The 26,409-nt window shown below is 48.7% G+C and overlaps 2 protein-coding genes across 5 annotated transcripts in view; both read left to right on the top strand.

The window, feature by feature from the left end:
• The first annotated feature begins 967 nt into the window (after window positions 1-967).
• Window positions 968-5,725, top strand: RPLP0 (ribosomal protein lateral stalk subunit P0). The gene is made up of 8 exons (XM_008004922.3): window positions 968-1,043; window positions 1,294-1,395; window positions 2,953-3,128; window positions 3,233-3,320; window positions 3,438-3,584; window positions 3,696-3,881; window positions 4,980-5,120; window positions 5,490-5,725. Exons 2-8 carry the CDS (start codon window positions 1,342-1,344, stop codon window positions 5,652-5,654), a joined length of 957 nt encoding a protein of 318 aa, XP_008003113.1. The 5' UTR covers window positions 968-1,043; window positions 1,294-1,341; the 3' UTR covers window positions 5,655-5,725.
• A 1,991-nt stretch (window positions 5,726-7,716) lies between these two features.
• Window positions 7,717-26,409, top strand: part of GCN1 (GCN1 activator of EIF2AK4) — a 66,667-nt gene continuing 47,974 nt past the window's right edge. For all 4 annotated transcript variants that reach the window (XM_008004921.3, XM_037996323.2, XM_037996318.2 and 1 more), the window contains exons 1-9: window positions 7,717-7,782; window positions 12,280-12,382; window positions 18,084-18,147; window positions 18,727-18,858; window positions 19,292-19,400; window positions 23,836-23,934; window positions 24,027-24,161; window positions 25,030-25,098; window positions 25,226-25,334. In XM_008004921.3, the coding sequence (XP_008003112.1) occupies window positions 7,765-7,782; window positions 12,280-12,382; window positions 18,084-18,147; window positions 18,727-18,858; window positions 19,292-19,400; window positions 23,836-23,934; window positions 24,027-24,161; window positions 25,030-25,098; window positions 25,226-25,334 (838 nt within the window). In that variant the 5' untranslated portion in view covers window positions 7,717-7,764. The remainder of the gene's footprint in view (window positions 7,783-12,279; window positions 12,383-18,083; window positions 18,148-18,726; window positions 18,859-19,291; window positions 19,401-23,835; window positions 23,935-24,026; window positions 24,162-25,029; window positions 25,099-25,225; window positions 25,335-26,409) is intronic.

Raw genomic sequence — 26,409 nt, 5'->3', positions numbered from 1 at the left:
AAAAAAAAAAAAGATTTGATGGAGGTGAATTACTCTATGGATGTTTGTTGCTAGTTTTCTAGGAAGAGGGAATGACCAAAGCAAAAGCCCCCAAGTTAAGCCCCTGCTCTGGAAAAGCAGCAGAGCATCATCGGGTGGAAAGCAAATAAGTCAGGAGGAAAACATCTGAGATGATCAGAGTGGGCGTGAGGGGCAGATAGGTAGGGCCTTGTAGGTAGTTTAGATTTTAGGTTTTTACTCTGGAGGAAACGGAAAGTTTTGAGCAGATAAGGAGATGAGCTGACTTAGGTTTTTGTTTGTTTGTTTGTTTTTGAGACGGAGTCTCTCTCTGTCACGCAGGATGGAGTGTAATGGTGCGATCTCAGCTCACTGCAGAGCTCACAGCTCCTGAGTTCAAGCAATTCTCCTGCCTCAGCCTCCTGAGCAGCTGGGATTACAGGCGTGCGCCACCCCACCCGGCTAATTTTTGTATTTTTAGTAGAGACGGGGTTTCGCCATGTTGGCCAGGCTGGTCTCGAACTCCTGACCTCCGATGATCCACCTGCCTCGTCCTTCCCAAGTGCTGGGAATATAGGCGTGAGCCACCGCGCCCGGCCAGATTTTAAAGATCCCTCTGTTTTGGTAGGAGAAAAAACAAACTAGAGAAGACAAGAGACCATTCGGTTTCCAAGCATGTGCAATTACGTCTTAGCTCCATCTCATGCCTTTCAGTTTGCCGAGCTCGCCAGGTGGCAGAGGGACCTGGGGACTTCGAATTCGCAGCTCCAGCTCCAGCCCCGCAGGTGGCAGCAGCTCAGAGCAAGCTCCTCCAACGCGAGGCAGCACCTTCCTTCACGACCCTACTTAAAGGCGGCTTTCCGTTGGTTCGAGTGGCAGCGATATTATCCAATGGTTGCCTGTGTTCGTTCAGCTTTGTCGGACGGGCGATGGCTCCAGCCAATAGACAGGAGCGCTATCCGCGGTTTCTGATTGGCTATTTTGTTCGCATATAAAAGGCACGCGCGAGCGCGAGCCCCTTCTCTCGCCAGGCGTCCTCGTGGAAGGTTCGTTCGCTGGCCAGATCGGCGCCTGTGGCGTCAGCGGGAAGCATGGAGGGGTCTTTGGGGGCTTTTGGGAACATGGAGTCCTATCCTGTTCCGCCTGGGGCCTCGATGGCGGCTTGCGCGCCCCGAGATGGCGGCGGCTGCCCTAGGCAGAGCCGGCGGGCGCTTGCGCTTGTCTTGCTTCTCGTAGGCCCAGGACCGGGGAATGGGTGTCGGGGTGACCAGGCCTGAGCTCTCTCTCTCCCCTCAGTGACATCGTCTTTAAACCCTGCGTGGCAATCCCTGACGCACCGCCGTGATGCCCAGGGAAGACAGGGCGACCTGGAAGTCCAACTACTTCCTTAAGATCATCGTAAGTGCAGGGTGGGTCGCCTCTGCCCTTCATGTTGCCCCAGCGCAAATAGGGACAGTCAGCTGCTATGTGCTGAGGGTCTGTTCAGTACCGGCTACTGAATTAGGCCATTTTCGGGAAAATCCTGTTTAGTTAACAATTTCCTAAGATAGGTCCCTTCTGTTGCAGATAAACAGGCTCAGGCAAGTTAAGTGGCTCCTAAGATGACAGCATTCATATCCAGGTCTGTTTGGCTTCCTAAAGAGTGCACGTTATACCTTTTTTGTTTTTTTTTTTAATGGAGTCTGGATGTGTTGTCCAGGCTGGAGTGCAGTGGCTCAATCTTGGCTCACTGTAACCTCCGCTCCCAGGTTCAAGCGATTCTCCTGCTTCAGCCTCCCAAATAGCTGGGATGACAGGGGCGCGCCACCACACCCAGCTAATTTTTGTATTTTCAGTAGAGACGGGGATTCACCACGTTGGCCAGGATGGTCTCCATCTCTTGATCTCATGGTCTGCCCGCCTCGGCCTCCCTAAGTGCTAGGATTATAGGTGTGAGCCACTGCTCCCGGCCGCACATTCTACTTTTACTGCATCTTTGAGAAGGTCTGAGGCCAGTAATGACTCATTGTAAGGAAGCAAGTTGTTGCATATTTAGGACCTGTCAGTCAAGAAACTTGTGTCCAGTGACTTTTGGGTGGCCTTTGAGGTGGGTCTTCCTTGCCCAGAAACGCTGACTGTACTGCGCTTAAGCAATTAGGCAACATTGTAGAGCATAGCTTGTATTACATTTTCCCACACTTAAAAAGTTTTCAGACACAAAACTCAAAAGAATTGTACGACAATCCGGATATACATGTCTAGATTCTTTTTACAAGTAATAACGTTGCTCTGTTTGCTTAACGTTGTGCTTTGAATGCTGTGAGTCTAGCCCTCTTGACCAGCTTATTTGGAACATTTTCCTTTTTTTATCCTGATAACCATTTTAGTGAATCGGAAACCTCCCTCGAAATTGGGAAAAATAAAAACAAAAACTAAGTAAAAAATTAAAGGAAAGGCCGGGCGCGGTGGCTCAAGCCTGTAATCCCAGCACTTTGGGAGGCCGAGACCGGCGGATCATGAGGTCAGGAGATCGAGACCATCCTGGCTAACACCGTGAAACCCTGTTTCTACTAAAAAATACAAAAAACTAGCCGGGCGAGGTGGCGGGCGCCTGTAGGAGGCTGAGGCAGGAGAATGGCGTAAACCCGGTAGGCGGAGCTTGCAGTGAGCTGAGATCTGGCCACTGCACTCCAGCCTGGGCGACAGAGTGAGACTCCATCTCCAAAAAAATAAAAAATAAAAAAAAATAAAGGAAAAACTTGATCGAATGTAGAAACCTGATCTTCAGCATTCATACCCAGCAAACCAGTCATCCAGTTTGGCAGTGTTACAACGTAGCTCCCACTCTCCCTCTGACTTCAAAAGCTTAGAAGAAAGGGAGTGAGAAGGAAACAAATTGTGGGGTTCAGTTTCTCCTGGCATTTTTTTCCCTCTTTCTTCCTGTTAAACTTGGCTCCTCTGACTTGTTTTTTGTAGCAACTATTGGATGATTATCCGAAATGTTTCATCGTGGGAGCAGACAATGTGGGCTCCAAGCAGATGCAGCAGATCCGCATGTCCCTTCGAGGGAAGGCCGTGGTGCTGATGGGCAAGAACACCATGATGCGCAAGGCCATCCGAGGGCACCTGGAAAACAACCCAGCTCTGGAGAAGTCAGTTCCACTGGCAGTTTTGTCCTCCCTCCCCAGTGCCCGTCTCCCTCTTCCTAGAGAATGGTGCTGAAAGGTGATTTTCTCCCGTAAACTTCTCTTTGCAGACTGCTGCCTCATATCCGGGGAAATGTGGGCTTTGTGTTCACCAAGGAGGACCTCACTGAGATCAGGGACATGTTGCTGGCCAATAAGGTAAGGGGACAATTGAGTTGGCTAAAGAGATTTTGTAGTTGCTTCTTAAAGCAAAATGGACCATTCTCAGGTTGTATGAGTGGAGAGGCTTTTCTCACTGTTTGTTGTCTTTGTCAGGTGCCAGCTGCTGCCCGTGCTGGTGCCATTGCTCCATGTGAAGTCACTGTGCCAGCCCAGAACACTGGACTTGGGCCCGAGAAGACCTCCTTTTTCCAGGCTTTAGGTATCACCACTAAAATCTCCAGGGGCACCATTGAAATCCTGGTGAGTGGACCTGGTTTGCCTGTGCTAACCAGGCAAATGGGGGACTGCTTTTAGTGGCCATGGGTCTGTTGGTTGTCCAGGTGTTTACTGCCCCACTGTTACTTTGTTCAGAGTGATGTGCAGCTGATCAAGACTGGAGACAAAGTGGGAGCCAGCGAAGCCACGCTGCTGAACATGCTCAACATCTCCCCCTTCTCCTTTGGGCTGGTCATCCAGCAGGTGTTTGACAATGGCAGCATCTACAATCCTGAAGTGCTTGACATCACAGAGGAAACTCTGCATTCTCGCTTCCTGGAGGTACATGCTCTCAGCCTTGCCCCCTCTTACACTGATGGTTGAGAGCATGACAAGGGTGAGACTGAGTCCCTGTAACCAAGGACTGTGTTTTCATCTGTCTACCTGCCTCATCTGTAAAATGTCAATAACAACATAAGATTGTTGAAGGATTTAATGAATTAATGGATGTAAAGTCTTAGAACAGTGCTGGGCAGGCTGGGCGCGGTGGCTTACACCTGTAATCCCAGCACTTTGGGAGGCCGAGATGGGCGGATCACGAGTTCAGGAGATCGAGACCATCCTGACTAACACGGTGAAACCCTGTCTCTACTAAAAAATACAAAAAACTAGCCAGGCGAGGTGGCGGGCGCCTGTAGTCCCAGCTACTCGGGAGGCTGAGGCAGGAGAATGGCGTGAACCCCGGGAGGCAGAGCTTGCAGTGAGTGGAGATCGCGCCACTGCACTCCAGCCTGGGAGACAGAGTGAGACTCCGTCTCAAAAAAAAAAAAAAAAAAAGAACAGTGCTGGGCTGTTATTCTAGGGCCAGGAATAAGACTGTCAAATTTTGCCATCAAAATGCCCTTTAAGAGGCGGAGGTTGCAGTGAGCCGACATGGTGCCACACTGCACTCCAGCCTGAGTGACAGAGTGAGACTCTGTCTAAAAAATGCCCTTTAAATAATGAATAATAGTGATAGAAAATGTTTTTTCTTGGATAAACCATAAATTGAAATTAATGTATATAATTAGATATTATTAGCTACTCTGAGGTAGCTTCATTTACTTGTTGAAAGTTTGACTAGTGAATGAAATTCATATCTGGAAATAGTTGAACATTTTCGTTCATGGAACTCAATGGCGATGTTAGTCATTTATGCTTTTCACTATGGTAGTGGCTTTGGAAGTAAATGCCGTCAATAATGGTATACAGAACACCTGGGTTTGGAGTAAGGGCAAAATTCATTTGATGGGTCTGAATTGGTATGAGATGATGTGGCCTCTCGAGACTGAGCTGCCAACCTGGCAATTATTGTCTGCCAAGGGTTCTCTTTATTAAACTTTACTTGGACTTCCTTTCCTGTAGGGAATCTCACGTAAAATGAAATCTTCCCTCCCCCAGGGTGTCCGCAATGTTGCCAGTGTCTGTCTGCAGATTGGCTACCCGACTGTTGCATCAGTACCCCATTCTATCATCAACGGGTACAAACGAGTCCTGGCCTTGTCTGTGGAGACGGATTACACCTTCCCACTTGCTGAAAAGGTAAAAGGATCCCACCAGTACCACAGTGGGCCTGACTGACAAATTAGGGTGACAAATGGTGGCCTAAAGTGCCTTTACAGTTGTATTTTATATAGCAGATAATTTTGTGAGGATATTTGAGAAGTTGGGGGGCAGGGAAGGCGTTTCTCACTTGAGAAATGACAAGAGACCCAAAGGGGGTTAATGGGCAAGAGCTGGGCCTTAGGATCCCCCCCTCACTAGGCCATACCCAAGCTGTCCTGCTTGGGCCACTTGTGACAGGCAAGGCTTCACACTGTGATATTGTTGCTCCTTAAACTCTACCATGGCAGGAGGGTGGGTAGTAGCGGAGTGTGGATGACCATTTTGACCACTTCTCCCTCTCTTCAGGTCAAGGCCTTCTTGGCTGATCCATCTGCCTTTGTGGCTGCTGCCCCTGTGGCCGCTGCCACCACAGCTGCTCCTGCTGCTGCTGCTGCAGCCCCAGCTAAGGTTGAAGCCAAGGAAGAGTCGGAGGAGTCGGACGAGGATATGGGATTTGGTCTCTTTGACTAATCACCAAAAAGCAACCAACTTAGCCAGCTTTATTTGCAAAACAAGGAAATAAAGGCTTACTTCTTTAAAAAGTCTCTGGACTCTTAATTTTGTATTTTTTTTTTTCCTTTTTGATACAGGGTCTGGCTGTTGCCCAGGCTGGAGTGCGGTGGTGTAACTACAACTCACTGCACCCTCGAACTCTTGGGGTCAAGGGGATCGATCCTCCTATCTCAGCCTCCCAAGTAGCTGGGACTACAGGCACACACCATGACGCTCAGCTACTAATTTTGTAGAGATGTTGCACAAGCTGGTCTCATTCCTGGCTTCAAGGAATCCTCCCGCCTCAGCCGCCCAAAGTGCTAGGATTATAGGCTTGAGCCACCGTGTGCCTGGCCCTTAATTTTGAGGCTTTATAGTGCCATATGCTAGAAACCAAAGCCATGGTGAAACTATAGAGCTTTGTATTTAGGTGTTGATGTTTGGGTAACCTCTTTGTATCTAAATGAAGCTACCGGTCAAACATCCTGTATGGTTTTCTAAACACAGTTGTAACTGTATTACACTAGAATTGCTATTTCCATGGCCACTGCAGTAGAGTAGGTTTAGTGTCAGCTGAGATAGGCACCTGGTGGATGCTAGGGCCAGTCCCATAGAGCAGTTTTTCAAACTGGATGGTGCTCCAACTCATTAGTAGGTGGTGAACAGTTTGTATTTTTGAGACAGTCTCACCCTGTTTCCCAGACTGGGGTGCAGTGGCTTGGTCTTCACTCACTGCAATCTCCGCCTCCTGGGTTCAAGCGATTCTCCTGCTTCAGCCTCCCAAGAAGCTGGAATTACCACAGGCAGCTGCCACCATACCTGGCAAAAATTTTTTTTTTTTTTGGTTTCTTTTTTTGAGACGGAGTCTCACTCTGTCACCCAGGCTGGAGCACAATGGCGGTCTCAGCTCACTGCAACCTCTGCCTCCTGGGTTCAAGCTGTTCTCCCACCTCAGCCTCCCAAGTAGCCGGGACTACAGGCATGTGCCATCACACCTGGCTAATTTTTGTATTTTTAGTAGAGATGGGGTTTCACTGTGTTGGCCAGGCTGGTCTTGTACTCCTGATCTCGTGATCCGCCTGCCTCGGCCTCCCAAAGTGCTGGGATTACAAGCGTGAGCCACTGCACCCGGCCTGTTTTTTTTTTTTTTTTTTTTTTTTTTTTTGGTATTTTTAGTAGAGACAGTAGAGAGTCATGTTGACAAGGCTGGTCAGGAAATCCTGACATCAGGTTGATCCACCCACTTCAGCCTACCAAAGTGCTGGGATTACAGGTGTGTGCCACCATGCTTGGCCCCAGTATTTAAAGAGAAAGCATCTGCTGAGAACAGGTGATTTGTTGTGATTCCTGTATTTCACTTACAGATCTGTCTGCCGGAACATGGTATGTTCATTCTAACTAGGTCTGTGTCAAAGGTTTGAAAGTCACTGCTAACAGGGCCGACAACTAAGCTGTGAGGACCCTATTCTCTAAATTGCAGCCACATCTGCAAGTAGCCTCCTGCCTCGTGGCCTTCAAAACTCCCAGCCTGGGGCATCCAGCATTTCCCCAGGGCAGGGGCCTCCTTCAGTTCTGAACCTTCCCTGATCTCCGTATCTACCCATGTTTGCTAACCCTGTACAAGTCATCCGTCAACTGAACTACAAACTGAGGACAAAAGACTAGTTCGCTGACTCTTTTACCTAGTTTTTAGTTCCTGCTATCTAGGAAGCAACACTTGTTTTTCTAAAGAACGTAGTCATCACTCAGGAAAGGCCCATGTAAGGCTGGCCCTGCGGGCTGGAAGTGGGTCAGGGGCTGCAAGGCGGGCTCATAGCGTTACACCGCGGGCTCACCACGTTATAAGCGCTAGTCTCCCACGAGGCGCCTGGGGCTGAAGAGAGGGCCCTGGGGAGGAGGCCTTGTGGCTCCGGCGCGGGCCAACTTCAAGCCCGTGATCCGGCTGCCCGGGCTGCAGCGGCCGCCGTCCCGCCCGGTGGCGCCAAGCCCGGGGCCCTGCCCCAGCTGGCTGCCGGCCTCGCCCTGCCGCGTGGGCCTCGCTGTGACCCGGAAGCGCTCCGGAAGCGGTTCCGGAGTCAGCCCCGGCAGGATGGCGGCGGACACGCAGGTGAGGCGGGCGGCTGCGGGGCCAACGGGGCCAGGGACTGGGTGCGGACGGTGGCCGTCGGGTGGGGCCGCTCTCGCTCCTCGGCTTAGGGGCGCTGGGGGTGGTGGCCGTGGCGGGCGTAGTCTCGGGGCCGTCTCAGGCCGGACTCTCACGGCTGCGGGCTTGGCCCGGCCGGGGCGGCGGAGGCAGACCGCGGGCTCGAGGAGTCCGGGGCTCCCTCCTCGACTTCGGCAGCTGGAGCTCGGCGGGGCCTTTGCCCGACCCCGGAGTTGCAAAAGTTCACTTTACCGAGCCTCTGCTTCTTGTCTCCAAACCCCTCCGGCTGTGAGCCGCGGGCCAACGCCAAGTCTTCGTTAAACTTTGTATTCAGCAGATGTTCTTTGAGTGTAGACTTTGGATTCATACAGATCTGGGCTTGAGTTCCTGCTCGTCGATTTCTGTGACATGCAAAACAAGTGACTTAACCCCGCCAAGTCTGCCTTTTCATCTATAAAATGAGGTTAAAACAATACTTACCTTAAAAGGTTGTTGTGAAGGTTCAGTGAGATAAAATAGGGCTTGATATATGTTGGTTGTTATCAGATGCAGGGTTAGTGAAGAGAACTGTATCCTGCCCAGGAAGAGTCTTGTCACCCTTGAGTGTTACCTGTGGGTACCTTGTAGTTCAGGAAGGACTTGGGAAAACCTTTTCCTCCACCCAGTTGTGGTTATGTTTGAAGGTGAAAAGACATTGTTACGGGGCAGGGGAAAAACAGGTGTGTAAAGGACAGCTGGGCTGATTTGGGGTCTCCAGGGTGATGGGATTGATTTTTATGAGTAGGCCCAGAAAATGACCACTTAACTTGAACATTCAAAAAGACATTTATTAAGACTCTGGTATGCAGGTGGCTGATATTCAGATTATGTTGTACTGAATCCTAGAAAGAAAAGCTTAGTATGAGCGGGTTAGAGGAATACATGCTGAATATTTAACACTGATACTCACTTGAGGAAGAATCTTCTCTAGAGCTGCAATGTCCAGTATGGCAGCCACATGGCTACTTAAGTTTGTTAAAATTAAATGAAATAAAAAAAATTCAGTTTTTGGCTGGGCGTGGTGGCTCACCCTGTAATCCCAGCACTTTTGGAGGCCGAGGTGGATGGATCACCCTTGAGGTCAGGAGTTTTCCACCAGCCTGACCTATATGGCAAAACCCTGTCTCTACTAAAAATGCAAAAATTAGCTGGGTGTGGTGGTGCATGTCTGTAATTCCAGCTACTGAGGAGGCTGAGGCATGAGAATCGCTTGAACCGAGAGGCAGAGGTTGCAGTAAGCCAAGATTGCGCCACTGCGCTCCAGCCTGAGCAACAAGAGTGGGGACTCTGTCTCAAAAAAAAAAAAAAAAATTAGTTCTTCACTTGTACCAGCCACATTTCAGTGCACAGTTAGCCGCATGTAGCCAGTAGCTACTGCATTGGGTGATGCATGATAATATTTCTGTATTTTATAATTTTTGTATTTTTAGTAGAGGGGGTTTCTCCATGTTGACCAGGCTGGTCTCGATCTCCTGACCTCAGGTGATCCTCCCGCCTTGACCTCCCGAAGTGCTGGGATTACAGGCGAGTCACCATGCCCGGCCTGAGATTATTTTATTTTGTTTTTTGAGACGGAATTCCTCTCTAGGCTGGAGTGCAATGGCACAATCTCAACTCACTGCAACCTCCGCCTCCCAGGTTCAAGCAATCTCCTGCCTCAGCTTCCCGAGTAGCTGGGATTACAGGCATGCGCCACCACGCCCGGCTAATTTTTGTAGGTTTTGTAGAGACAGGTTTCACCATGTTGGGCGGGCTGGTCTCAAAGTTCTGACCTCAAGCAATCCGCCTGCCTCGGCCTCCCAAAGTGCTGGGATTACAGGCATGAGCCACCGTGCCTGGCCTTGTCTTCAGTGTTCTAAAGGAAAAGGATTTCAACCTAGAATTCTGTATTTGGCCAGAACATTTTCATACTTGCAAGGAGTTTACAAAATGGAGGATGTGCTTCACCTAAACACAAGAAAGTACATGTTCAGGGTGATAAACTGTGCCCCAGCTGTAGAGGATCACATGCCTAATTGGGGCAGGTCAGAAAACTGGGAGAGATTTCCTTAGGAAGGTGGAATTTGATGGAATACCTGATCTGACTAAATGTACTGAGATTTAGACAAATGGCAAAAAGCTTGGGGTTTAATTATTTATAAGAATAGATTTAAAAAAAGAAAAAAAGTCAAACTGAAGCATGGTGGGAAAGGGTAATTATTAACACCAGGGACATAAAAAAGCTGGGAAGAATAAGAGTTTATTAAATGGATGTTGAATGCCCTTTACATATAATGTAATCACTGACTACTTACCTCGCCTATATTATGAAACTGGGGATTTCCACTGGGGAAATGGGGAGAGTGTGCGATGGGGTCAGAGCAGGAAAGGGAGCTGTGGTGGAAAGGTAGCAAAACTGAAAAATCAAGAAGCACGCGCAAGTTACCTCCATAGTTAGAGATACTTAGATATATGGAGGTAACTACCCAAATACCCACTAGATCAACCTAAGGGTTGTCCGTGGAGAGTGAGGGCAAGGGACTGGTTTTTATGGCAGACCTCTGAGAACTTTTTGGTTTTGACTTATGTGCATCTATGACAAAATACTTTTTTTTTTTTTTTTTGAGACGGAGTCTTGCTCTGTCGCCCAGGCTGGGGTGCAGTGGTGCGATCTTGGCTCACTGCAACCTCCGCCTCCCGGGTTCACGCCATTCTCCTGCCTCAGCCTCTTGAGTAGCTGGGACTACAGGTGCCCGCCACCACGCCCGGCTAATTTTTTGTATTTTTAGTAGAGACGGGGTTTCACTGTGTTAGCCAGGATGGTCTCAATCTCGACCTTGTGATCTGCCCGCCTCGGCCTCCCAAAGTGCTGGGATTGCAAGCGTGAGCCACCACACCCAGCCAAAAACAAAAGACATTTTAAAGTTAAAACAATACGTCATTTACGTAGAAGACAGTTTTGGACGTTGCCAATAGAATTACGGCAGGGATTTAAGCATGAAAAACTCAGCATTGTTTCATTTCTGCGTGTACACTTGCCTCTTATGCTACTGATAAGGCCTGCCTGTGAAATACCCTCAAAAGAAAAAGATGATGACCCCACTTTGTTAAGTTACATGAGCCTTATCATGCCCTGCTCGACGGCTTGTGAACCCACAGCCTGCCCACTTGGTAGCTTGTAGAATATTGCTCAGGAGCAGATTTTCAGGGATGTTTGCAAACTGCCCCCAGTCACTGGGTCTTATGCTTATGTCCCTACGCTGGGGACTGCATCTGTGGTAACTCGATGACTGTCGAAAGCTAAAGATTTGTTAGCATCAGTTTATAGACCTGTTTGGTTTCAAGGTTAGTTTCAAAAACGCAGGTGCTATGGCTCTCATCTCCACTCTGAGCAGTGACTTCCTCTGTAAAGTGGGGATGCTGATGCCTCCCTTGCAGGCTTATTGGTAGTAGTAGCCAACTTTATGCTTGGGATGAGAGTAGACGCCCCTTATACACAATCTCATTTAATCTCCGTAGATGAAAAAAGTAAAGATCAGGGGAGTGACATTATTTGACTAAGTTTCCACAGCTAGTAAAAGGCAGAGCTGGGATCCAATCTCCTAACCTTTCACGTTTTAGCCAGTGTGCTTATCCTCTGCCAGTGAGTTGCCAGGATGCTGACATTCCCCTTACGGGGAGGTTAAAGTGAGATAATGTAAAGGGAACATGCTTGGCATGTACTAGGCCCTTGCTAGATTTTGGGTAGTTCTGAAGGGATATTTTCTGTTCAGAGGTCTTTGCCTTTCCTCTTATTGCCCAAGTTTAAGTAAAGTATATTGAGTTGTTGACTAGTTGAATTAAAGCAGTACATCTCAAGTGGGAGTGATTTTGCCTCCCAGGAGACATTTGATAGTGTCACAACTGGGGCGGGTGGGGGAGATGGGCTGCTACTGATGTCAAGTGGGTAGAGACCTGGAATGCCGCTAAAAACACGGCCCCCCACAACAAGAATTACCCGGCCCTTGGCCGGGCGCGGTGGCTCAAGCCTGTAATCTCAGCACTTTGGGAGGCCGAGACAGGCGGATCATGAGGTCAGGAGATCGAGACCATCCTGGCTAACACCGTGAAACCCGTCTCTACTAAAAAATACAAAAAACTAGCCGGGCGAGGTGGCGGGCGCCTGTAGTCCCAGCTACTCGGGAGGCTGAGGCAGGAGAATGGTGTGAACCTGGGAGGCGGAGCTTGCAGTGAGCTGAGATCCGGCCACTGTACTCCAGCCTGGGCGGCAGAGCGAGACTCCGTCTCAAAAAAAAAAAAAAGAATTACCCGGCCCAAAATGTCTCAGTGGGGAGGTTGAGAAACCCCAGGTTAGAGAGATCCCCGAATTCTACACCCACCCCTCAACACAAACATTGTTTTATAGTCTGACTGGTGAAATTTTCTGTCGCTTGGCCTTCACAGGTTTCTGAGACACTAAAGCGTTTTGCAGGGAAGGTGACAACAGCCAGTGTAAAGGAACGGAGAGAAATCCTCAGTGAACTTGGGAAGTGTGTTGCTGGAAAAGGTATTTATTTGTCATCCATGTACCCTGGACAATATTCTTTTTTTTTTTTAAGATGGAGTCTCGGTGTATCGCCCAGGCTGGAGTGCAGTGACCGGATCTCAGCTCACTGCAAGCTCCGCCTCCCGGGTTTACGCCATTCTCCTGCCTCAACCTCCGGAGTAGCTGGGATTACAGGCGCCCGCCACCTCGCTCGGCTAGTTTTTTGTATTTTTTTTAGGAGAAACGGGGTTTCACCGTGTTCGCCAGGATGGTCTTGATCTCCTGACCTCGTGATCCGCCTGTCTCGGCCTCCCAAAGTGCTGGGATCACAGGCCTGAGCCACCGGGCCCGGCCTTTTTTTTCTTTTTTTTTGAGAGAGAGTCTCGCACTGTCGCCCTGGCTGAAGTGCAGTGACATGATCTCAGCTCACTGCAACCTCCACCTCCTGGGTTCAAGTGATTCTCCTGCCCTCAGCCTCCCGAGTAGCTGGGATTACAGGTGCCCACCACCACACCTCGCTAATTTTTGTATTTTTAGTAGAGATGGGATTTCACTATGTTGGCCAGGCTGGTCTTGAATGACAGTGTTCCATATAAAAAATAAATTGCGTGTTTTTTTTTTCTTTTCTTCTTCTTTTCGAGACAGAGTCTTATGATGTTGCCCAGGCTGGAGTGCAGTGGCATGCTCTCGGCCCACTACAACCTCCACCTTGCTGGTTCAGGTGATTCTCATGCTTCACCCTCCCCAGTAGCTGGGATTACAGGTCTGTACCATCACACCCAGCTAATTTTCATATTTTTAATAGAGATAGGGTTTCACCATGTTGGCCAGGCTGGTCCTGAACTTCTGACCTCAAGTGATCCCCCTGCCTCGGCCTCTCAAGATGCTGGGATTTCAGGCATGAGCCACTGGGCCCAACTGAAATTGTTTCTTTAGAACCATGGCCTTGGCCAGGCGCGGTGGCTCACGCCTGTAATCCTAGCACTTTGGGAGGCTGAGGTGGGCAGATCACAATGTCCGGGGTTCGAGACCAGCCTGGCCAACATGGTGAAACCCCGTCTCTACTAAAAAAAAAAATACAAAAATTAGCCAGGTGTGGTGGTGTGCACCTGTAATCCCAGCTACTCAGGAGGCTGAGGCAGGAGAATTGCTTGAACCCAGGAGGTGGAGGTGGCAGTGAGCTGAGATTGTGCCACCGCACTCCTGCCTGGGCAACAGAGTGAGACTACGTCTCAAAAACAAAAAAAAAAAGCCCAGGTGCAGTGGCTCATGCCTGTAATCCCAACACTTTGGGAGCTGAGGCGGGTGGATCATGAAGCCAGGAGTTCGAGACCAGCCTGACCAACATGGTGAAACCCCGTCTCTGCTAAGAACACAAAAATTAGCTGGGCATGGTGGCACGCATCTGTAATCCCAGCTACTCAGGAGGCTGAGGCAGGAGAATTGCTCGAACCTGGGAGGCAATGGAGGTTGCAGTGAGCTGAGATCCGGCCACTGCACTCCAGCCTGGGCGACAGAGCAAGACTCCGTCTCAAAAAAAAAGAACCATGGTCTTCTTCCCCTCTTCCTGCACAACTTCTGCCTTTACTTTATTTCCTTGCTATAACGTGAATTGAAACAGTTAAAACTTTTGGGTTAGTGGAGAGTTCATTCAGGTGTGAAAGCTATTTACACTTTTAACCATTTTCATTGGAAATATTTTAAAAAGATAGCTAAAATCTTTCTCAGGTAGTATACTGAGTATAACTTTTTTTTTTTTTTTTTTGTGTCAGAGTCTCACTCTGTCGCCCAGGCTTGGGTGCAGTGGCGCGATCTCAGCTCACTGCAAGCTCTGCTTCCCGGGTTCACGCCATTCTGCCTCAGCCTCCTGAGTAGCTGGGACTACAGGTGCCTGCTAATTTTTTGTATTTTTAGTAGAGATGGGGTTTCACTGTGTTAGCCAGGATGGTCTCGATCTCCTGACCTCGTGATCTGCCCACCCCGGCCTCCCGAAGTGCTGGGATTACAGGTGTGAGCCACCGCCCCCGACCAAAAATATTTCGTTTATGACTTGGGATATCATTTTTCCCAGTCTGTGTTCCATGGAATTCAGCAACATGGTAGTAGGTGATTGTCCAATAAAGGATTCCAAGATCAAATAAGTTGGGAGAGGTTTTCTGTTTTTTTTGTTTTTTTGTGAGACAGAATCTTGCTCTGTCACCCAGCCTGGAGTGCTGTGGCGCAACTTCGGCTCACTGCAACCTCCGCCTCCTGGGTTCAAGTGATTCTCCTGCCTCAGCCTCCTGAGTAGTTGGGATTACAGGCACATGCCACCATGGCCAGCTAATATTTGTATTTTTAGTAGAGATGGGATTTCACCACGTTGGCCAGGCTGGTCTCGAACTCCTGATCTCAGGTGATCCGCCCGCCTCGGCCTCCAAAAGTGCTGGGATTACAGGCGTGAGGCACTGCACCCAGCCTAGAGGTCATGTTTTTGATGCCCTCTTGGAATATTCACAGCAGCGTGTTTTCATTTTATTAAGCTTCCTTGAATCCAATGTTTTCTTTGAACCTCTTTTTTGCTGAAAATCTGTTCAGGGTCCGGGGAACTCATTTTGAGGAATGCTGAATATATCTAATTATCCTGATCTGCACCATAACCAAGGGATAGCTCTATGACTTATTAGAGTAAGACCATTTTACCTTCACTCAATAAATTCTAGGGTTTTTTTTTTTTTTTTTTTTTCATTTCTTTTGGTGTGTTTGTTTTTACTGTATAGCATTGGCTCTCAAAGTGTGGTTCCTGGACAGGCAACATCAGCATCATCTCGCAACTTGTTAGAGATAAAAATTCTCAGCTCCAATGGAGCAACTCAAATCAGAAATCCTGGAGGTGCTGTAACGCCAGCTACTTGGGAGGTTGAGAGGTAGGAGGATCGCTTGAGCCCGGGAGGTTGAGGCTGTAGTGGTCCATGATTGTGCCACTGCTTTCCAGCCTGGGTGACAGAGCGAGACCCTGTGTCTAAATAAGTAAGTAAATAAATAAATAAATAAATAAATAAAAGGTTGAGCACAGAACCCAGTATCTGTGTTTTAACAAATCCTTTAGGTGATTCCTATGTTGACTAAAGTTTGAAAATCATGGCCATGGCTGGGCTCGGTAGCTCCCACCTATAATCCCAGCACTTTAGGAGGCCAAGGAGGATGGATCACCTGAGGTCAGGAGTTTAAGACCAGCCTGGCCAACGTGGTGAAACCCCATCTCAACTAAAAATACAAAAAAAATTAGCTGGGCGTGGTGGTGGGCACCTGTAATCCCAGTTACTTAGGGAGGCTGAGGCAGGAGAATTGCTTGAACCCGGGTGGCGGAGGTTGCAATAAGCTGAGATTGCGCCATTGCACTCCAGCCTGGGCGACAAGAGCGAAACTTTGTTTCGAAAAAAAGAGAAAGAAAATCATGGTCATATAAATTGGGCCTCCCTTTCTGTCCACTGTTACTTCCTATTTGTACCACTTCACCCAGCTTCTCATTTGCTGCTTCTGACCTACTTATGGCTAGTAAGATACCCAAGCTTGTAAACTTGCTGTTTGTGAGCGTCTCAGAGATTCTCTTGTGTGTTAATGCTTCAATGCATGAGTTTTATGAAATCCTCAAAGGTTTTTCTGGTCACTTTCCCAGCAGAGCTCCCTAGTTAGAAAAAGCCATGTGATACCAATCTTTCCGGTCACAGGCCTCTAGTGCAGCAGTCAGTGATGAAGGGCTCAGACAAGCTGTGCCAGTTACAGGTTCTGTGACCTGCTTCAAGTGACTTCACCTCTCTGAGCCTGTTTTTTTTGCTTTAAACGTGGAGATAGCAGTAGTACTTCCTTGGTAGGTTGGAGTAAACGTAACGCATTGTCTGGCTATGGTAAGCTCACAGTGTACGTTAGCTGTTGTTATTGTCATTGTCTTAGCCACAGCCTGTTTCTGGCCCCAGTCATTCTTTTCCCCAGTTAGTGAAATAGCCCCAAATCACATGGACCAATGCAGTGGTCAGAGCCCTGGGGAAACTGTGTCCCTGTACCTCATTCATTTCTCTTCCATCATTCAGGTGCCTGAAGTGTGAGGAATGGTATGGACCTCCTGCTCTCAGGTTCCTCCTACACCCAGTATAAGTCTGTCTTACACTGCAGGTTAAATTTCCTCCTCCTCAGAAGCTTCTCCCTTTTGTGTGCATGCTTCACTGTGGCATGCAGTACTTGTCACAGGTTAACTTTCCAACATTATTGAGCACTCTTTTTTTTTTTTTTTTGAGATGGGGCTCGCTCTGTCTCCTGGCCTGGAGTGCAGTGGCGCCATCTGTGCTCGCTGCAGCCTCCACCTCCTGGGTTCAAGCGATTCTCCTTCTTCAGTCTCCTGAGTAACTGGGATTACAGGCATGTACCACCATGCCCAGGTAATTTTTGTAATTTTAGGAGAAACTGGGTTTCGCCGTGTTGGCCAGGCTGGTCTCAAACTCCTGGCCTCAAGTTATCCTCCCACCTTGGCCTCCCAAAGTGTTGGGATTGCAGGCGTGAGCCACTGTGCCCAGCCATATTAAACACTCTTGTTCAAGGAAGAGTTGAACTCTTTCTACCCAGCGTTAGAGTGTATCTGTTTCACTCCAGAGTTAGGGTGTATCTATTTCACTCTGACTGGCTGACTTGATTTCCCGTTACTTGGTTTCTTCATTTAAAAATGGGCTTGATCCAGGCGTCGTGGCTCACACCTGTAATACTAGCACTTTGGGAGGCTGAGGCGGGTGAATCACGAGATCAGGAGTTTGAGACCAGCACTGCCAACATGGTGAAACCCCGTCTCTACTAAAAATACAAAAATTAACTGGGCGTGGTGGTGTGCACTTGTAGTCGCAGCTACTCGGGAGGCTGAGGCAGAAGAATCACTTGAACCTGGGAGGCGAGGTTGCAGTGAGCCAAGATTGCACCACTGCACTCCAGCCGGGGCGGTGGAGCGATACTCTGTCTGAAAAATAAAAGCGGCAGGGGCGGGGGGGCTTGATAACAGTGCCTACCTTGTATGGATTAAGTGAGTTAATGTGTATGAATTATCTAGAGCAAGGTCTGGCATCTTGTTAGCACTAAGAGCTGGGGTGTTATTAGTCCTCCTCTTTTCTTCCTTGTGTGTTCTGAATAGGTATTACTGCCTTCTTAATCCTGCACTCCACATGTATCTCCCTCTCTTTCCATTTTTCCACAGCCTCCTAATCTGTCAGGCCAAGCTTATGTGTCCTTCAGACTTTCAGAAACTCTCCAGTTATAGGTGTTCTTTCCTCTTTTGGTCCCTCATAGTACTTCAATGTTGTACTGTTTTTAAAACTGTTTATTAGAATGTGTGTAAAGAAAGGTACGCCTCCTAATCAAACAGCTCACTGATTCATCACATATTAAACACCAGTATAACCAGCACCCAGTTCAAGTAGAATCATTCCAGCACTCCTGAACCTCCACTTGATGGCATGTGAGGTTTCAAGGCCACTTGTATTTTCTTAGTTTCATTCATTTAGCAAATGTCTACGCAAAGCTTTTCTGTGCCAGGCATTTTCCTAGAATCCTATTTTGTTGTTGCTTTTTCCTCTTGGGGAGGAAGGTCTTAAATATATGGGGAGTGCCCAGTGGGCTGAAATCATGTCTGGCAGGATACCTGACTCCAGCAGCTTATCAAGTCATTTTTATTGACTAATCTCTGTGTAATCTTTGGTTTCAGATCTGCCAGAGGGAGCAGTGAAGGGGCTCTGCAAATTGTTCTGCTTGACTCTGCATCGATATAGGTGAGTCCCAGCCAAAGGCCCCGTATCTGGAGCACTTTGTACAGAGAGGGGATTTAGGGTAGTGGTTAGAGCCCAGGTTAGAGCCAGACGTCCTGGTGCCAAATCTGGGCTATATCACGTCCTAGCTGTTAGATCCTGGGCAAGTTACTTAACCTCTCTGTGCCTTAGTTTCCTTGTCTGCAGAATGGGGATGATGCCATTCTCTATCTCATGGGTGGTTGGTAGTAAGCGTGAGGTGCTTGGAACAGTTGCCTGCTGTGCCACAGTGGTGAGTGTGTGTATGCTGCCATTAGTCATGTGTGTTAAATCGCCTGGCCTACTTTGAGACCCTTATAACTGCTCCATAAATGTAGGTGCTGCCCTTACACACTGCATGGCTTATATGTGCTTATGAGATACTTTTAGAACTCTAGGAGGAGGTGAGTTTATCTAGTTATTTCCTAATCCCTCCTCTGTGATCCACTGGAATATGGTGTGATCACTTTCTCCTGAGAAAGACCAGTGCATGGCCTCAGCAGCCTTGCCCCTGCCTCTGCCTGAGGTCTGCATGTTCACCTTTCCCTTTGCCTCTCCCCCTAGAGATGCAGCCTCCCGCAGGGCCTTGCAGGCAGCCATCCAGCAGTTGGCCGAGGCCCAGCCAGAAGCCACTGCTAAGAACCTTCTACACTCTCTGCAGTCTTGCGGTATAGGCTCCAAAGCAGGTGTTCCCAGGTAAGAGGTAAAAGTTGTGGCCCCTTGAGAATTGGTAGAGTCCTGCTTAGGAGAAGCTGATGCAGTTGACCGTGCCCCAGAGGGAGGAGCCAGGATGCAAGCCTAGTGGAGAAAACCACTTTCCGGAGGAGCAGGGTTGGGAAACAGTGGAAGCAAGGCCATTTTGAGGGGAACCAGTTGCCCACCAGGCCCCTAATGGTGGAAGCCGTCTGTTTGTTTTATATAGTTGTCAGTGCCAAGAGACGGGAGTCTGGCCACTGAAACCTGGACTCCTTGTTCTGAATTGCCACAGATGGTTTGTGGGGAACTGGTTCCAGTTCTGTTCTATGAGGTCAAGGGAGGGTCCTGCATTACCAGGCGGGGCCTTAGGGACAGTGTTTGTCCTCAAGGTGGAGGCTGCTGCTCTGAACTCACCCCCTCCTCTGCTCTGCAGTAAAAGCAGTGGCTCCGCCGCCTTGCTGGCCTTGACCTGGACCTGCCTTCTGGTGCGCATTGTCTTTCCGTCGAGAGCCAAGCGACAAGGAGACATCTGGAACAAACTGGTAGGTTCCCTGCATCTCTGAAGTAGCAAGGATCAGCTTTCTGCCAGGAGTTAGGGCGTGTTTCAGCACCTTCTTGGTGCCAAGTGCTTTTCTGGGTGCTGGGTGACCAGACACTCTGAGTTGTCCCGAGTCGTGTGGCTTTGGTAGATGGCCATGAGTGCTTCATAATCACATTCCTTGGTGTATTAGACATTTTGGAGCTTCCCTGTCAGGCGTGGTGCTAGGCACTGGAATTGCAGTGATGGACAACAGAAACGAGGTCCTTGATTTCATGGCATGTGTGGAAGCCGTGACAGGCCAGAGTTGGGAAGACAGTCAAAAAGCAACTAGACTAGAAAATACCATAGTATAAATCCTCTTGGTTTTTTTCTGGCTAATCATTCCGTTCCCTGTGTTTGATTTCAGTGTTGAACTGGTGAATGGAATGGATTTCTTGTCTTGGTTTTGGTTCTTACATTCCCTCCTTCCATTCTCTACCTGCTTCTTCCACATTCTCTTCTTTTTCTTCCCACATGTCTGCTCCCCAGGTTGGGAGGTGAGCAGAGCAGACATGTGCCTGGATACCTGGATAGGCTTAGTGTAGGTCATGAGGAGTGTTTTTTTTGTTTGTTTTTGTTTTTTTTTTGAGACGGAGTCTTGCTCTGTTGCCCAGGCTGGAGTGCGGTAGTGTGGTGTTGGCTCACTGCAAGCTCCACCTCCTGGGTTCAAGCGATTCTCCTGCCTCAGCCTCCCGAGTAGCTGGGGTTACAGAAGCCTGCCACCCTGCCAGGCTAATTTTTTTGTATTTTTAGTGGAGACAGGGTTTTTCCATGGTGGCCAGGCTGGCCTTGAAGTCCTGACCTCAGATGATCCGCCTGCCTTGGCCTCCCAAAGTGTTGGGATTACAGGTGTGAGCCACTTTGCCTGCCCTTGGATCTGATTCTTATCCATGAGACTTGGCTGAGTCACTTAACTTCTGAGCCCATTTCCTCATTTGCAAAGTGGGAAAGAAAATACTACCCACCCTGTCCGCCTTGAAGAATTGTTGTATAAGGCCAGGTTTAGTTGAGGGTTGAGATGGCTATGGAAACTGGAGAGTCTCATGCAGGTAGGTGCCAGTGATGACCAGCCTTAGGAAACACAAGTACCTCTCCATGAAGCAGCCTGCTAGTTAGATAGAGGGCGGCAACCCCAGTAGCTTAACCAGCACAACTCTGGGGGCAAGCATAGAGTGGCTATCAGTATAATTGATGGATGATGGATTAGAATGCTGAAACCTTGAGGGTCAAGGATTATGTATTATTGTGAGGTTGGACTCTCTTGGATCCCCTTCAGGGCATGGGTGTCTTTGTTACCGGACGCCTCCTTGTGAGAGGGGCAAACTCATTGGCTTATCTCCACTGAGTGGTTTTTTTTTTTTTTTTTTTTTTGAGAAACTGAGTCTGATTCTGTCACTCAGGTTGGAATGTAATGGCGCAATCTTGGCTCACTGCAACCTCTGCGTCCTGGGTTCAAGCAATTCTCCATCCTCAGCCTCCTGAGTATAACTGGGACTATATGTGTATGCCACCACACCTGGCTAATTTTTGTATTTTTAGTAGAGGTTGGGTTTTGCCATGTTGGCCAGGCTAGTCTCAAACTCCCGACCTCAGGTGATCTGTCTGTCTCAGCCTCCCAAAGTGCAGGGATTACAGGTATACGCCATTGTGCCTAGTCTACTTTTAAAAAAATATATTTAAAAAAATTTTTTCACACACCATGATTCTGCAGATTTTTTTTTTTTTTTTTTTTTTTTTTTTTGAGACAAAGATCTTGCTCTGTCACCCAGGCTGGAGCACAGTGGCATGATCTTGGATTACTGCAGCCTTGACCTCCTGGGATCAAGTGATCCTTCTATTGCAGCCTCCTGAGTAGCTGGGGCTACAGGCATGCTGGTGTATGCCTGGCTAATTTTTGTATTTTTTTAGAGATGGGGTTTTCTTTCGTTGCCCAGGTTGGTCTTGAACTCCTGGGCTCAAGGGAACCACCTGCTTTGGTCTTCCGAAGTGCTGGGTTTATAGGCGTGAGCCACCATGCCCAGCCAGTAATCCTTTCTATACCACACTGTATATAGGGAATCTTCTGTTGTTTATGGTTTTTTATCATTACTAACAGTGCTGCAATGAATTACCTTGTACATATGCCATTTTGTATATATGCAAACAGAATTTATCAGCATTGGTTTCATTTTTTTCTTTTTTTTTTTAAGACGTAGCCTCGCTTTGTCGCCCAAGCTGGAGTACAGTGGCACGATCTCGGCTCACTGCAAGCTCCGCCTCCCGGGTTCACACCATTCTCCTGCCTCAGCCTCCCGAGTAGCTGGGACTACAGGCGCCCGCCACCACGTCTGGCTAATTTTTTGTATATTTAGTACAGACGGGGTTTCACCGTATTAGCCAGGATGGTCTCGATCTCCTGACCTCGTGATCCACCCACCTCGGCCTCCCAAAGTGCTGGGATTACAGGCGTGAGCCACCGCGCCCGGCCCGTTTTTTTATTGTTAACTAACAGTGCTGCAATGAATAACCTTGTACATATGCCATTTTGTATATATGCAGATGGAATTTATCAGCATTGCTTTCACAAGCGTATCTGTTTTCTTTTATTTTTTTGAGACGGAGTCTCGCTTTGTCGCCCAGACTGGAGTGCAGTGGCGCCATCTCGGCTCGCTGCAAGCTCCGCCTCCCGGGTTCACGCCATTCTCCTGCTTCAGCCTCCCGAGTAGCTGGGACTACAGGCGCCTGCCACCTTGCCCGGATAATTTTTTGTATTTTTAGTAGAGATGGGGTTTCACTGTGTTAGCCAGGATGGTCTCGATCTCCTGACCTCGTGATCCGCCCATCTCGGCCTCCCAAAGTGCTGGGATTACAGGCATGAGCTACCACGCCGGCCATCTGTTTTCTTTTCTTTCTTTTTTTTTTTTTTTTTTTTTTGAGACTGAGTCTCGCTCTGTCGTTCAGGCTGGAGTGCAGTAGCGCAATCTCGGCTCACTGCAAACTCCACCTCCTGGGTTCACGCCATTCTCCTGCCTCAGCCTCCTGAGTAGCTGGGACTGTAGGCGCCCACCACCACGCCCAGCTAATTTTTGTATTTTTAGTAGCAATGGGGTTTCACGATGTTGGCCAGGATGGTCTCGATCTCTTGACCTTGTGATCCGCCCGCCTCAGCCTCCCAAAGTGTTGGGATTACAGGCGTGAACCATTGCACCCGGCCTTTTTTTTTTTTTTTTGAGGTGGAATTCCGCTCTTGTTGCCCAGGCTGGAGTGCAATGGTGTGATCTCGGCTGACCGCAACCTCCGCCTCCTGGGTTCAAGCGATTCTACTGCCTCAGCCTCCCGAGTAGGTGGGATTACAGGCATGCGCCACCACGCCCGGCTAATTTTGTGTTTTTAGTAGAGACGGGGTTTCTCCATGTTGGTCAGGCTGGTATCGAACTCCCGACCTCAGGTGATCCGCCTGCCTTGACCTCCCAAAGTGCTGGGATTACAGGTGTGAGCCACTAGGTCCGGCAGCCTCTGAGATTTTTTTAGTCGAGGACCTATTATGTATGTCAATCTGGGTTGGATGGTGTGAACTCCATGCAGTTCGAATCGCCATATCAAGCTGCACTTCTGTATTCACAGTGCTCAGCATAGAGCCTGCCATGTAGTCAGTGGTCAGTATTTGTGGAATTAATGAAGGGCAGGTCAAGGCAGATACAAAGTAAATGAGACAGGACCCTTATTCTTTTCCTGGATGGCACTTAAACCTCACTGAAATTGTATATTCATTTGTGTATTTATTTGTTTAATATCATTTTTTTTCCTCTGAATTCTAAGGTACATGAAAGCAGGAACTGGCTGGGCACAGTGGCTCACGCCTGTAATCACAGCACTTTGGGAGGCCGAGGCGGGCAGATCACGAGGTCAAGTGATCGAGACTCTCATGGCCAACGTGGTGAAACCTTGTCTCTACTAAAAATACAAAAATTAACTGAGCGTGGTGGCACGCATCTGTAGTCACAGCTACTTGGGAGACTGAGGCAGGAGAATCACTTGAACCCGGGAGGTGGAGGTTGTAGTGAGCTGAAATTGTGCCACTGCACTCCGCCCTGGTGACATAGCGAGACTCTGTCTTTAAAAAAAAAAAAGCAGGGACCATATCTGTCTTACTCCCCTTGTGCCTTCATCGTCTGACTCATAACAGGTGATCACCAAATACTTATTAAATGAACCCTAGCGGGAACAGTGTCGTTAAAGGACAGAACAAAATGTGTGAGATGGAGGGAGGAGGATCTGGCTGGAGTTGAGTGGGAGAAGCTGAGTGGAGATGAAGCCAGGATTTGGAGGGACTGATGGAGGTCTTTGCAGGCTTTGAGGGCCATGGAACCCTCAATCTCGTGTCCCATCTTGACCTGAGTCTTTCCTGGTCCTGGCAGGTGGAAGTGCAGTGCCTGCTCTTGCTGGAGGTGCTGGGCGGCTCCCACAAGCACGCCGTGGATGGTGCTGTGAAGAAACTCACGAAGCTGTGGAAAGAGGTGACAGGACTGCAGGGGCTGGCGGGCATTGCTTCTTCCATGCCACTCCCCCGCTGCCATCTTATACACCTGCCCGGCACTTTCCTCTTTAGAACCCCGGGCTGGTGGAACAGTACTTGTCAGCCATTCTCAGCCTAGAGCCCAACCAGAACTATGCCGGCATGCTGGGGCTGCTGGTGCAGTTCTGCACGAGCCACAAGGAGATGGACGTGGTCAGTCCGCACAAGGCAAGTGCCAAGGCAGAGTGACTGTGGGTTTGCTACGCTGGGAATGTTGGGAGTTCGCTGGAGGGAAGGAATGGGAACCTGCTTTGCCCTGGTGACCCTAGCTGTTGACCTCATCTGAAACTTGTTGATTTTCTCATGTAAGCCTCTGGCCTTTTGCCATGATACATGAACTTTTAGGAGTTGGAAAGTTTCCCTTCTGTTTCTGGCTTGGGTGATAGTTTGCTTGTTCATGCAGTCACTTATTTATCCCAGTTGAGTGGCTGCCATGTTCTAGGCACTGTGCCCGGTGTTGGGGGTACACCAGCGAGTAAGGGAGCTGTGACCCCTGCCCCCATGGAACTGAGTCTGAGAAACTGACATTAAACAGATAGTCTAGTTAATTATCACTAGTATGTGCTACAAAGGGAAAGTGTGAGAAGCTGTGAGACTCCACAACGGAAGAACCTGATTTAGGCTGTGGGTCAGAGAACACATCTCTCTAAAGAAGGAACTTTGAGAGTGAAGAGGAATTAGCAAGGTCAAGAGGTGAGGCAGAGCATTTTGGGCAGAGAAAGTCTGTAGGCAGGAACGGAGAGGAGGCGAGAGGAGTTGGAGTGGTGGGAATGGGTTAGAGTGACACAGCCAGCTGAGTGGTGGGCAGGGCCTTATAAGCCATACCAAGGACTTTGGACTTTATCCCAGAGGGCCATGGAAAGCTGTGGAAGGGTTTTAAGTGGGGTTGCATGATCAGTGGGACCTCTGTGCTTAACACTGAAATTTGGGGCATTGATTTGTATTTTTTGGAGGCACTCTAGCAAGAGGGACCCCTTAGGCCAGTGATGAGACATTTGAGAACGTCAGGATCTAACCAGAGCTTTGTGTTCTCTAGAGCGCCCTACTGGACTTTTACATGAAGAACATCCTGATGAGCAAAGTCAAGCCTCCGAAGTACCTGTTGGTGAGCGAGAGGTGGCCGTTACTCACCTGGACAACTGATCCCATTTTCAATTCTGGGATGCTGAACTCTTTTTCCTTCTTGGTCCGTTCCCATGAGGGCTAGGTGCCTTATTCCTTTTTCTTTGTAGGATAGCTGTGCCCCTCTGCTCCGATACCTGTCCCACTCAGAATTTAAGGATCTGATACTGCCCACCATACAGAAGTCCTTACTGAGGAGTCCAGAGAATGTTATTGAAAGTAGGTTGCTGTCAACCAGGACGGTGGGAGGGAGACGAGTTGCCTATATCTCTGTTCTCGATATTTGGCAACAAGAAGTGTGTGTGGTAGGGGCGAGGGAAGGGGGATGTATTCACTGTTTACCTTGTTGGGACCTTGGGAGAGAGATTGGGGACCCTTTTGAGATTATGTTGGAAGTCAGCCAGACGCATTGGCTCACACCTGTAATCCCAGCACTTTGGGAGGTGGTGGTGGGCAGATCACTTGAGCCCAGGAGCGCAACTCGGGAGGCTGATGTGGGAAGATAGCTTGAGCCCAGGAAGCGGAAGTTGCAGTGAGCCAAGATGGCAACACTGCACTCCATCCAGCCTGGGTGACATAGTGAGACCCCATCTCAAAAAACAAAAGAGAGGCCAGGCACGGTGGCTCGTGCCTGTAATCCCAGCAGTTTGGGAGGCTGAGGCAGGTGGATTACCTGAGGTCAGGAATTCGAAACCAGCCTGACCAACTTGTTTAAACCCAGTCTCTAATAAAAACACACAAAAAAATCAGACATGGTGGCATGTGCCTGTAGTCCCAGCTACTCGGGAGACTGAGGCAGGGGAATCACTTGAAACTGGAAGGTGGAGGTTCCAGTGAGGCAAGATCACTCCATTACACTCCAGCCTGGGCGACAGAGCCAGACCCTGTCCAAAAAAAAAAAAAGGGAAGAAAAGGAAAGTCATGGGCTGTCTTTTTAGAAGAATGCACAAAAATATATCCACTAAGAATACTGCATATAATTTTAGGGGTTCAAGAACCCACTGGATCAGTTTATAGCTTTATGTAGGTGCTAGCTGTTGTTTTGATTCCCAGAAAATATCAAATGTTCACCTTCAGAGTTGAGTGGAAGAAAACAAAATATCCTCTTACCCCTCCACCTCCCCAAAGGAACTTTCTGGAGACCATTCAGGTTAAGAACCTCCTCTCTAGACATTCTGGACTTAGTATGGAGGTGGCACTTGAAATCATGAGATCTGAGTGTTGAGTCTCTGTCCCTGTGTATCTTAGTAAAATGTGTTGGTGGGATGTTGGAAAGGCAGTTTTTGCTGATTGG

This window comes from Chlorocebus sabaeus, chromosome 11 (assembly GCF_047675955.1).
Source record: "Chlorocebus sabaeus isolate Y175 chromosome 11, mChlSab1.0.hap1, whole genome shotgun sequence".
Lineage (NCBI taxonomy): Eukaryota > Metazoa > Chordata > Mammalia > Primates > Cercopithecidae > Chlorocebus > Chlorocebus sabaeus.
Note: the sequence above shows the minus strand (reverse complement) of the source record. Positions and strands in the feature narration are given on the sequence as shown.